Genomic DNA, 13191 nt, shown 5'->3' on the forward strand with positions numbered 1-13191 from the left:
CTACGAGCCCCTCTATTGGGACCCGGAGGTGCAGCAGGCGACCCGGCACAGCCTCGGCGACCCCCAGCACCTCGGGCCGTAGGTCGGGGGAGAACAGGGTCGCCACTCCACCCGTATGAACTGTGAGGTGGCTAAAGTAGACCCTGTCCCCCCAATCCAGCCGCCAGCTGTCTTCGGCGGTCGGATCCGTATGGGTCTCCTGCAGGAAAACCACAGAGTACCTCCCCTCTCGAAGGAAGGAGAGCACCTGGGACCTGCGGAGACCCATCTTACAGCCACGGGTGTTCAATGTTGCAATGGTAAAGGGTGCCATGAGGAGAGCTGGGGGGGATCCTCGCCGGCAGGGATGCTGGTGGCTCCCGGCGGGCCGCGCAGCAGTCCGTGACCCACCCCGTAGGTGAGTAAGGAGTCACGGAAGTGGCGGACGCGCTGGTAGGCCGCGGCGCCCTGTCTCCCGGTCCTTTTCCCCTCCCCCATGAGGGCCCCTGCGGCCCGGAGGATTTGATTAAAGTCCCCCCAACGCTGGAGGGCAAGCTGGACTTTGTTGCGGGAGCCACGGACGTCTTCTAGGAACTCCTGCAACTCCTCTCGCAGCGCATGGGGGGCTGGGGTTATGGTCTGGTTGCTCCCTGATGGAGCCCTTGGTACAGCCCCCTGGCCCAGCGAGATGGGCAGACAGGGTGCGGACCCCCGACGTGGCTCTTGATAGGTTGACCTGAATGTTGGGGCAATAGGGGGCGGCGGAGGGAGAATAGCAGCCCCTGGTGGGTCGGGACGGGCAAACACAAAGGCCATTCCCTGGGAGTCATCTGTTGGAAAGGGGAAGGAGACTGTCCCAGGGGTGGCAATAATATCTCGGGAGGTGGGCGGGATAAGAGCAGGGGCAGGGGTAGAGGTGAGAGTCTGGGTCGGGAGAGGGCTCTCACTGATGCCGGGCGCAAGCTCTCTGGTGGATTTGGCAGCCACGGCATCAGGAGGTGGACTTTCTTCTGTAGGGTCCTCTCCCGGAGAGGAGGTCGAATGCTCCTCACCAGCAAGGGATGCCCCTGGTGCCTCAGGTTCTAGCCGCGTGGCACTGGCCGTCGCCTCAACTGGCTCGGTGGCTCTCAGCAGGGTGCCCTCTGCAGCCGGGTTGATGGAGGAGTCCAGGGGCTCCTCGGAGGTGGGAGCAGAAGCAACGGTTACGGGGAGGGAGTATGGGGAAAAGGGGGCTGGAAAGAAGTCGCCCAGATCGAGGCCCGCTGGCATAGGATCGTCCTTCCCTTGGGTGACCGGGGTCAGACCCAGGGCCTCGATCTCCTCATATATAGAGGGGAAATTGTTTTCCGCTACCCCGGGATTCTCCCTGCCGGCACCTGACGCGATGGTTACTTCGGGGCACACTGGGGTTTCAAATGGTGCCTTGGGAGTCTTGGAGGGGAGGGACTCCCGTGGAGGGGAGATACCGCCTTCCAGTGCTGCCACGTCTTCCCCAGCCGGCTCTGGTGGGTGGAACACACCCGTGGGTAGAGCGGAAGGCTCGGCATCGGTGCCCCCCTTCCTGGTCTTCCGGGGGCCCTCCACGTCAGATGGGAGGAGCGGAGCTCGAGCCTTCCGCTTGCCCCGCTTCCTCTGGACTAGGGCCCAGCCCTCCATGGCATCATCCGGGGGCTGGCTAGCAGGGGTTGTGTCAGGGGGCAGAGGCGATGGCTCAGGGACTCGAGGGGGTAACGGTGGGGCAGCACAAGGGAGGGAAGATTCCCCTTGGGGCGGGCCCTCTCCCATACTTGGCGGTGTCCCTGCCGCACCCTCCTCCACAGGCCCCGCCAGATTGCAAACAGCGGGGGCGGGGTTCTCCCGCTTGTTTGGGCATAGTGGGGGAGGTACCCCTTGGGCCCGAGCGGGAGCAATGGTGGACTGGGAAGGAGGAGGGGCGGTTTCGGGTGCCGGGCAGCCAGGGGCGTCGGCGATGACGGGGCCGGTGTCCTGCCGGGGCTCGGGTGTCCTGGATGCCCCTCCTTCCCGGGCCAGGGGGCAGTCCCTCCGGACGTGCCCCATCACCCGGCAGAGGTAGCACCGGGCCTCCCCCGTGGAATAATGCACCCTGTAATGGGTCCCCTGGTAGGGGACTAGGAAGGACCCCTCCAGTGCCTCTCCGTCGCGCGCCGCCGGCGGCAGTTGAAGCTGCACTTGCCGGCGGAAGAAGAGGACGTGACGGAGGGCGGGGTCTTTGCAGCCCAACGGGAGAGGGCTGATGACAGAGATGGGCTTCCCCAAGGTAGAAAGGGCGGGTAACAGGGCGGCATTGGGGAGAAAGGGAGGGACGGAGGTCAGGACCAGGCGGATGCCCAGGTCCTCTAGCGGCTCTAAGGGGACGAACACGCCCCCGACCGCCAGGCCCTTCTCCACCGCCTCCTGGGCGGCGGCCTCCGATGCTAAGAAAAAGACGACCTTGCCATACATTTTGGAGGCCGCCACAATGGCCGTGGGCCCCACCACCCTCGCCAACGCCCGCACATAGGTCTCCACGTGGGGTGAGGTGGGCACTAGGAGGCAATGGACGCCGTGCTTCCTGGTCATGGTGGGAAAGGGGCCCCGGCCGCTATAGATGGTAGCGGAGGCGGTGGGCTGGAGAAATGACGTAGCGGCAGGCGAAGGGGCTGCCGCCACCTGGGCGTATGCTCTGGGGGCCTGGGGAGGGACACCTGCAGAGCTGGTGGAGGGAACAGCGGGGAGGGGTGCCCCAGCTGGAGATGGGGCCGGGGCATCGGGGGCAGCCCCTGCCATGGAGGGCCTGGTCTTTTTAGCGGGGCCCTTCCCCTTCTTCTTCCCCTGGCCCTTCCCGCCGGCTGGGAGGACTCCCCCCAAATCTGAGGGGGTGATAGACGTGGCAGCAGTGGAGGTCACCCCAGTGCCCGTCGCTGCTGGTGCCCCAGCGGGGGCGATGGCAGATGGTTTGGCAGCGGACGTAGAAGCTTGGGGGGGTGACAGAGGGGCAGGCAGGGGAGGGAGAGCTCGGGCTACTGGAGAGGTCTCACCCGTCTCATCCCCCGCCATCATGAGCAAGGAGGAAAGGGGGACACCAAAAGGAGGAGGGGAGAGGGGAAGCAGGTCGACCACTCCTCCCCGCTAGGCTGCAGGCAGGGGAGGAGGGCGCCAAAAGGGGTGAGCTGGACGGGGGGCAATCAGTGGTTAGGGGTCAGTCACCGACACAAGGTGGAAATTCCGGCTCCTCTTGGTGCACTATGGAGGGGGGGATTCAACAACATTGAAGGTGCAGTGAAGAGGGTTGCAACTGAAATGGGGAATTGCACAAGCGCATGGGAGGGGGCATGGGCACACGGAGCGAGGGGTTAAGCGGTCTGGAGGTACAACAGGGAAACCAAGGGGCTAGCTTCAGAGGCTGGGGCGGGGCAAACAAACAAAGGCTGCAGAAGGAAATGGGCGGGGCAGGCAAACAAACTGAAGCTAGTAAGGGGGGCTGGGGCAAAAGAGGAGGCAAAGCAAGTGGCAAATGGGGCAGGTAGTAAAGGGCAAAGCTGGGGGGTAGGCAGTCCAGGGGGGGCACATGTGCCCATGTGCACTTGCACAAGTCTTTTTTAGCTGGCTGCTGTTTCTGGCCCAAAGGGTGGAAATAGGGCGTGGCAAGCCAAGCAAGCAGCTGAGTCCAGAGGCAGGAGCTGAGGCAGATGGTATACAGCCAGTGGGGGTGGTGGAGGGGGCAGCGGTGGTGGTTATAGTGGTGGGGGTTGGGGGGGGACACACAGATGGATCAGGGGGCAGCTCCACGCCACACCCCCGGTGTCCCTACATACACAGTCAAAACCCCCACCACAAGAGCACAGTTTGGAAATTACTCAGTCTTATGGTCCCCTCCACGGTGGTCTGCAAAGTCTCTAGGTGCTGCCGCACTGGCAGATGATCCTCTTCTTCTCCTCCTCGGGCTTCAGCAGCTCCAGGCAGCGGCCTCTGCAGCAGCAGCAGCTCCAGGAACTCCAAGTGGTCGTCCAGGCAGGCAGAATGGACCTCTCTCAGGTGGTGGTGGTGGTGGTGGTATCCACAACAGCAGTTGCTGGGGTCCCTCACTCCTCCTCTCTGGGGAGTGGGCTAGCAGCCCCCTCCCCACCCCAGGGTTGCAGTTGCAGCAGTAGCAGCACCCAAGAGTGGGGGGTCCAGCAGCCAAGTAGCAGAGAATGGGGGGTGTCTGGCCCAGCCAGGGGAGCAGCTGGAGCAGCAGGGAGAGCTTAGGGCCTAGTAGCAGCAGCTTCCCACCTCCCTCCAAGCTCGAAGGCTATGGGAGAGCAGTGGGGGGGGAGAGAGAGAGAGAGATTCGCTCCACGCTAAACAAATCCCTGGTACCAGGATCAGTGAAATGGAAGCTGCTCCAGGTCAATTAAGACACCTGGGGCCAATTAAGAACTTTCCAGAAGGCAGGGAGAAGGCTATGTTGATTGGGACACCTGAAGCCAATCAGGGGCTGGCTGAAACTAGTTAAAAGCCTCCCAGTCAGTCAGGTGGGAGTGCATGTCAGGAGCTGTGGGAAGAAGTTGCGCTGTTGGAGAGGCTGAGTAGTACACACCGTATCAGGCACAAGGAAGGAGGCCCTGAGGTAAGGGTGAAGTGGAGCTTGAGGAAGTGAGGGCTGCTGTGGGGGAAGTCGCCCAGGGAATTGCACATGTCATGTTTCTAAAAGGTCAGCTACCATAGCTGATCCTATTAGGATCCCTGGACTGGAACCCCGAGTAGAGGATGGGCCTGGGCTCCACCCCCCCACCTTTGCCCCCTGTTTAATCACTGATACTGGGAGACAACAGAGACTGTGCAAGGAAGGATAACTTCTCCTCACCTCCCTCGCTGGCTTATGATGAAAATGGCTCAGTAGACTGTGACCCTTGTCTCTAGAGAAAGAAGGGTTACATGGAGGGTCACAGTGAGCCTCTGAGGTTAGCGAAATCTGTGAGGAAACGTGGGACCCACGGAGGCAAGGACAGAGCTTTGTCACAACTGGCGTCAGGAGTGGGACTTCGTTCACAGCGTGGCGGAAGAAAGAGGTTTAAAAAAAAAAGGTGCACTGGGGTTCTGAATTTTTTTTTGTTTTGGTTTTTGTTTGCTTTATACCACAATGGAGGAGGTGGTAAGAGCTATGGTACAAGCCATGGCAGCCCAGCAGGAGGCCACCCGGGTTCAGGCAATGGCACAACAGGAGTCTATGTGGCTACAGCAGGAAACCAATCTATTATTGATGAGCCAGGTGACCCAAGATCATGCCCTCTTGGGAGAGGTGGTGGACCAGCTGAAGAGCCTCACCATGCAGGCCCGGGGTTCCGATGGGACCCGAACCGTGAGGGCCACTGGTTCTCTGCCAAAGATGACATCAGGAGATGATGTAGAGGCATATCTCCTCTCATTCGAAAGGACTGCTCAGCGTGAGGCGTGGCCCCAGGAGCAGTGGGCCAGCATACTTGCCCCTTTTTTGTGTGGAGAGGCCCAGAAGGCCTACTTTGACTTGCCTGCCATGGATGCCACTGACTATACCTGTCTGAAGGCATAGATCCTAGCACAATCAGGGGTAACGGCAGCTGTAAGGGCCCAGAGGTTCTATGAGTGGAAATACCAGGAGAACAAACCCCCAAGGTCCCAGCTATTTGACCTCAAACACCTCAAATGGAAGTGGTTACAGCCCGAGGTGTTCAGGCCAGAGGAGATTTTGGAAACCCTGGTCATAGATCATTTCATGCGGGGACTGCCGCCCGATCTCCACAAATGGGTAGGCCAGAACAATCCATCCACGTATGATGAGATGATCACACGGGTATAAAGACGGATGACAGCCAGGGAACTGACCTGATTACCCAAGAAAGGCCCCTTTCAAAGGAAGCACTTGACCCCAGCCCTGGAAGGTTGGGCAGCCAAACCCCTGGGGAGTCCTAGGTGGTAAAAGGGGGAGGCCAAAAATCAGCGGGGACCCCAGAAGGAAGGGATTGGCCTGAGTGGGGGAAACCCCAGGACTAAACCCCCTAACCGCCGGGATAGGGGAGTGATTAAAAGCAATTATAGATGTTATGCATGTGGGGATTGGGGACACATAGCAGCACAGTGTCCCAGCACCGAGGAGCCTATGCAATGTAACTTGGGGGATTGGGAGGTCCCATGCTCCCTTATCCACATCATGGGGGTCGCATTAGCCCCGCATAATTACACCAGGCCAGTGAGGATAAATGGAGCAGAGACTACAGTGCTTATGGACTATGGGAGTGCTAACACCCTCATATCGGGTAAGCTGGTAAAAAATAGTCAGCTGCTACAAGCCAAACGCGTAGCAGTGACATGTGTGCATGGGGCCGTGAGCCATTACCCCACCATCCCAGTGGAGATAGAGGTTCAGGGAAACCCCATTGAGGTGACCATGGGCATAGTTCCTAAACTCCCATATCCTGTAGTCATTGGGAAGGACTATCTAGGATTTGATAATTTACTCCCCCTGGAGAGGCTGGAGGGAGGTGGGGACCCTGAGGACAGCGACTTTTCACTGGGGGATTGTCAACCCCCGATGTTCGCTGAGATTTCTCAGGATCTGTTCTCAGCCCCCAAAAAGACCCAGAAGACAAAAAAAAAAAAAAAAAAAGAGAGGAAAGCTGCGAAGGCCTTGGGAACCCGGATCCTGACCCAGGGCCAGAAGACCTCCCTAGTAGGCAGATGGACGCAAGCAGCCAACTGAGAAACTTCCACCACAGAAGATGAGCCAGAAGTTGCCCCCAGCCATGACGGCGGCGAGCCATTGGAAGAAGCAGAAGCTGGCCCCTGGGACAATGTTTCAACATTGTGTGTGTGTTTAAGGAGCTGCCGTTCAGCTTTTAAATGGGGTCAGAGACCTACACTTGTGTTTATTTTTACTATCAACACTGTCTGCTTGCTTTCTAATGGTCTCAGATGCAAAGCAGACAGAGGTCCAATCCCTATGTCCTAACACCCTTCATGTTGGGGAAGTTCAACATGAGACCATAATTAAACTGTGGCTGAGTCCAATTTCTAATGTTTTAAAAAATAACCTCTATAACCTCCTGTACTGGTGATACCCTACCTGCAGTTCTAGAACCTCATGGTGGCTCTTTCATGTAATCCATGTGTCTGATCAGAGTTCTGATCTTCCTACCTAATTTCAGAAAAAATAAGCAGAGTAGTGATTACAGGAGCAGTCCCCATGCTGTCTGGCATCCAAGGAGAGTGATGAATAAATGCAACAGAGAATTCTTTCTCCTATCTACCAACCTGTCAGGAATGGGGGCCACTAATGCAGACATGATTGTTTGTGGCTCTTTCAAACTGCATTCATTAGTGAACTGGCTCTATAGCTCTGCAAAGCAGAATACTTTGACCTTACATGATTTAGAATATCCAGAAATCCTTGCTGTTTTACTATTAAAGGGTCAGGCGTTGGGGACTTTTTAAGCCTAAAATTATTTTGAGTGCAACCTTTAACAGCTAAGTGACCATACTGGAGTATAGTAATGGAAAATGTATGTTTAATTTTTATTGTATTACCATCTATCAGAAAAGTCTGTGAAAGAGTTCTGTAATTTTGTCATACATCTTGCACTGAACTACTGTTGTTGCATGGTACCTAGTCTCCAACTATAATAACAAAAAACAAGCAGACAAAATCCCAGTAGGACTACAAATATATTGCATGATCTTTCAGCATTGTAATCCCTGTCTTTCTATGTTCCCTTCTTAGGACTTTTATTGTCATCAGTTGCTTTATTATATATAAAACAGATTGCAATGTCAGTTGTGCTGACATCAATAATTTGTTTTTGTGCAGAGCCTCATATAGTAATGATGCTGCATTAAAAAACAAAAAAGCAATATGAAGAAACCCATTTCTTAAATCAACATCTGGTTAAACGGTGTGAGTGCAACCATTTGTTGAGGATGGAATGTTCTTGAGGTAGCCTTTCCTGAAGTTTCCCTTGTCTAGAACTGTCCTCCACCTCTTTACCTCATTGACAAGTACGTATGTGTGTCTGCGCATGCACATGCACACATTTTATTTTATTTTATTTTACATTTTGCTCTGTGACTCATGGATAAATTCAGAAAATGGATTGAATTCATCACAAATAATTTGTGTAGTATGAATGGGGTGTAAACCTTTGCTAGAGTCCAAGTTGGGTGTCTTCAAGTTGGCAGGACCTGACAAAATTCATGTGAGGATACTTTCAGAACTTGTGGAGGATAGTAGAGATTCCAGAGGCCTGGAAAAATGCAAATATATTACCAATCTATAAAAAAGGGGAATAAGGACAACCCAGGGAATTACAGACCAGTCAGCTTAATTTTGGTACCCAGAAAGATAATGGAGCAAATAATCAAACAATCGGTTTGTAGATAACAAGGTGATAAGTAACATGAATGAATGAATGAATTTGTCATGAATTCACATGAATGAATTTGTCAAGAATAAATCACGTCAAACCAACCTATATCCTTTTTTGACAGGTTAACAAGCATTGTGGAGGGGGGAAGAAATAGATATGCTATATCTCGACTTTAGTAAGGCTTTTGATACTGTCTCTTATGATCTTCTCATAAGCAAATTAGGGAAATATAGCCTAGAGGAAGCTAGTGTATGGTGGATACACAACTAGTTGAAAAACTGTACTCAGAGAGCAGTTATCAATAGCTCACACTCCAGCTTGAAGGCCATATCAAGTGGGGTTCTGCATTTATCTGTTCTGGGTCCAGTTCTATTCAGTATCTTCATAAATGATTTAAATAATGGCATAGAGAGTACACTTATAAAGTTTGTGGACAATACCAAGCTGAGAGGGGTGGTAAACACTTTGGAAGATGAGATTAGAATTCCAGTTCTGGGCACCACTCTTTGGGAAAGATGTGGAAAAATTGGAGAAGGTCCAAAGGAGAGCAACAAAAATGATTAAAATTCTAGAAAACATAACCTATGAGGAAAGATTTGAAATTTTTTTTTTTTTTTAGTCTGGAGAAGAGAAGACGAGGGTGGAAGAGGGGAGGGGTACATTAGTCTTCAAGTATGTAAAAGGTTGTTATAAAGAGGACAATGATAAATTGTTCTACTTAACACTGAGGACAGGACAAAAAATAATAGGAGATTTAGGTTAGCCATTAGAAAAAACTTCCTAACTGTAAGGGTAGTTACTCTCTGGAACAACTTACCTAGGGAGGTTGTGGAATCTGTGTCATTGGAGATTTTTGAGAATGGGTTAGACATACACCTGTCAGGGATGGTCTAGATAATACTTAATTCTGACTCAGTGCAGGGGACTGGCCTAGATGACCTATCAAGGTCCTTTCTAGCTCTACATTTCTATGATTCTATGTGGGGGCGTGTAACCTGTGTGCCTCAGTTTATCCATCTGTAAAATGAGAATAATACCTACGAATTATAGAAATGTTTTTAGGCTGTAAAATGCTTTTGAGATCCTCAGATGGGAGCTATTGTAGAAGTGCAATGTAAAAGAACTGAAGCTTTCCCAACACCAACCTCCCAAGCTGCTGCCTCATTTCCAGGGTCAATACTGTAACTTTAAGGAATTTGTTCAAAGAGAACATATGCACATTTGATGGTGTGTGACCACTGTCACTCATATTTACATGCAACTTTTCTAGAATCCACACATTGTATAACTGCAAAGCTCTCTGAAATGTGTAAGTTTGGGTGGGAAAAGAGAACTATTTTCGTATAGCTTTAATGAGAGGCCCACATGTTGTGAAAACTGGACTAAATTACCACACAGTAAATTATAATAGCATGCTATGTGGCTCTCAAAGTTCCCCCTTTCCTTTGCACCTTGGCTTTTTCACAGTGCTTTAGATATCCGTGAACTTTTATAAAAAAAAAATACTAATTTACTGTTTTCTTTTCTTTTGTTGGCAATGCTTTTAAAATAAAGCACTTCGTTCCAAGTGAAAGCGAACACTTAACTATCACTGGGATTCTACATGGGGATCCAGATGGGGAGAAACAGCGGGTGAAACTGTGGCTGTTCTATCAGACCGTTTCTTTTAACAGAGCAGTATAGAAGCCACTATCTGGTGCTCTCACGGACAATGTTGCCAATTGTGTTTATCTGAATGTGAGCAGTGAGCTCCTCCTTTAAGATGCTGAATGTGGTCTCGATTCAATGCCGGCTGATCTCAGATCATGCCCCATGCCATTACAGCCTGTTTACTCCTTAAGGGTACATCTATGCTGCAATTGAGCATGAGTTGTATGAGTTGTAGCTCAGGTATGTGTGCTCACGCTAGCTCTAATCTAGCTAGCACAGGTAAAAGCAGCGTGTAGATGGTCTTCACCTTTAAGTGTATTAGCTAGATTAAAACTAGTGTGTTAACTAGATTAAAGCTAATGCAAATCATACCTTCAATTGCAGTGTGGGCATACCTTAACTGTCTCTGAGGGACTAAAGGCACTTTCCTAGGTGTAGTGCTTACCTCCATATAAGCCAATGAAGAATTATGTGATGATGAAACACTCAACCATACTTGCCAGACCATCTCCTTGCTAGGTGGATATTGACAGTAATACAGTCACATTTTAAAAATCTATTCATTGCCTCTTGTCTTGTTTTATTCTTCTTCAGCAGGACTCTGTTAAGTGGCTTCCCAAGTCTCCTAAACTCTATAGCAGCCATAACTGGAGCTCGCAGAGCTCTCGCTGGGCCTTATTAAAGGGAAAAGAAAGTTTTCGTGATGGCAATGTGTATAAATTCAACTCGGGCAATGAAAATTGGAAGGAAGGGAGAGTCAGTCCTGAGCAAGAAGCAGAGGAATTGGAGGATCCTGATGAGGATGTAAGTAGCTTCCTTTACAATCTCACAGACATCAATCTACTAGATTAAAAATATATTCAACACATTCAATTTTTGATTTGATGAACATCTGGATGCTCCTGGTTAGAAAGGAGCTATAGCTTCCTGAACTGGACTGGTCACTGTTCTAATCCATAGTTTCAATGTTCCTTTTTGTGTTTTGTGGTGGAGGAGATGGAATCACCTTCAGGCCTTTATTTATTTATTTATTTATTTATTTTGATTTAAATACATTTAAGCAGATGCCTCTCCCGGATTCTAGGAGCCTTAACAATTGTCTAAAACAAAACCACTCGTGACAGAGCCCCAAACCCACACTTAAAAATTTTTGGCCAGCAATGGAAAATAGAAATATCCTCCTTTTCCCTAGAAATACCTAACCTTCCATATCGACTTGCCTCCCCCAGCTCTAGTGAAATGGGCTATTCAGCATACCTTGATGATCAGTGGATTCAGACTACTGGGGAATAAGGAGGGGAATGGAGAGTGAATTCCAGAGACAGAGGTCTCATGTTAATTAGTTATATCTATACAAATGCTAGTGTGGAAAAGTTATAGAAGTCTGAATATTTTGAATTGAGTAAATGCAGGTAATTTGAATAACACTGGCTTCAGTACAGTCCTTCCAGAGATCAGTATATAAGTCCTTGACCAGTGCTGTCTAAAAGCTAGGTTGGGACTTGGTGTACTTACTCATATAAAGGCTCCCCTTATGCCCCACATGGTGCTCAAGCTAATCCTACCCCTGACACATGTAGGCAGAACCTTAGAGTCCCCCCCCCCCGCCTTTAAATCACTGGCCAGCAGAACTGAGCTAGCCAGAGGTAGTTGTAATTTGCTTGTGGTACAGGCCAGCAGCAAATTTATACTCCTTGGACCAAGGGGGAGGAAGTAGTGAGGAAATTGTTCCTCAGAGCCAGAGTCCCTTACCTGTTCTGTCCCAGGCTGGTGCACCTACTCTGTACCCATGCACAAGATTTGTAGCAAAGCCACAATCTAGCCTTAAAAATCAATGGCCTGATAAGGACCAGGAGTTTTGCTCTAGGAAGGTTGGCAGGATTAGGCCTATTGTCTTGCTTTGTATTAAATATTGCAACTTTAGAAAGAGAGGCTGAAATCTTGGCCCAGTTGTTCATACACGTGTGTATGTTAAATAATTTCATTTCCAACTAGGGCTGTCAATTAAATGCAGTTAACTCAAATGATTAACGAAAAACATATTATCTAGGTTAAAAAAATAGTTGCAATTAATCACAGTTTTAAACACACAGTTAATAATAGAATACCAATTTAAATTTATTATAAGTATTTTTGGATGTTTTTCTACATTTTCAAATATATTGATTTCAATTACAACACAGAATGCAAAGTATATAATACTCACTTTATATAATTTTTTTACTACAAATATTTGCACTGTGAAAAAGATTAAAAAAAAGAAATAGGATTTTTCAATTCACCTCATACAAGTACTGTAGTGCAATCTCTTTATCGTGAAAGTGCAATTTACAAATGTAGAATTTTTTTTATGCAACAGTGCTCCAAAACAAAACAACATAAAACTTGAGAACCTACAAGTCCACTCAGTTCTACTTCTTGTTCAGTCAGTCACTAAGGCACACAAGTTTACTTTATGGAGATAATTCTGCCTGCTTCTGATTTACAATGTCACCTGAAAGTGAGAACAGGCGTTCACATGGCACTGCTGTAGCTGGTGTTGCAAGGTATTTACATGCCAGATATGCTAAACATTCATATGACCCTTTGTGCTTCAACTTGTAGATTCCACATTTTTTATCTTTTAATCGTTTGACAGCCCTACTTCCAACTAAAGGAGTAAAGGATATAATAGTCAAAAGATCTGATCCAAACCGTTAGCTGCCAAGTTAGAAAGAGAAAAACAGCCGTATATAAATATGGAAACCCTGTACCCACGGAGCCAATTTAGAAGAGAGGGGCTGAGATTTGTTTAGCCAGCTTGCTAACTCCTCTCTAATAAAAAAAAAAAAATAGCATCAAGAAAAATAAAATTGCATATGTGAAGACGGAAAACCTAGTATTCTTTGAAACCAGAGCTGTCTGAAGGAACTCCCCAGCCTGAATTAATTATTGGGGATGTTTTATGTGGATGGTTTATACATACGTTCTTCTTCTCTATCTCTTGGAGCCTGAGCTAAAAACAATGGGTTGGATCACCACCTTCTCATGGATCCGGGGGTTACTGCACGGATCTCTGGAGATTCACAGGAGACATAAGGTCATCTGCATGGAGGACCTATGCCTCTGCACCATGAATGTGCCTCCATTACCCCATTCACGCTTCCTGGCAGCATGGCTCCAATGTAGCTGTTGTACCAGGGAT

At 49.6% G+C, this 13191-nt stretch overlaps 1 protein-coding gene across 1 annotated transcript in view; it reads left to right on the forward strand.

Moving 5' to 3' along the window:
* Positions 1 to 13191, forward strand: part of LOC122459213 (protein scribble homolog) — a 52263-nt gene that overhangs the window by 13621 nt on the left and 25451 nt on the right. Inside the window, exon 2 of the mRNA XM_043510215.1 lies at positions 10602 to 10811. Within this exon, the coding sequence (XP_043366150.1) occupies positions 10602 to 10811 (210 nt within the window). The remainder of the gene's footprint in view (positions 1 to 10601; positions 10812 to 13191) is intronic.

This window comes from Dermochelys coriacea, chromosome 3 (genome assembly GCF_009764565.3).
Source record: "Dermochelys coriacea isolate rDerCor1 chromosome 3, rDerCor1.pri.v4, whole genome shotgun sequence".
NCBI classification, from domain to species: domain Eukaryota; kingdom Metazoa; phylum Chordata; order Testudines; family Dermochelyidae; genus Dermochelys; species Dermochelys coriacea.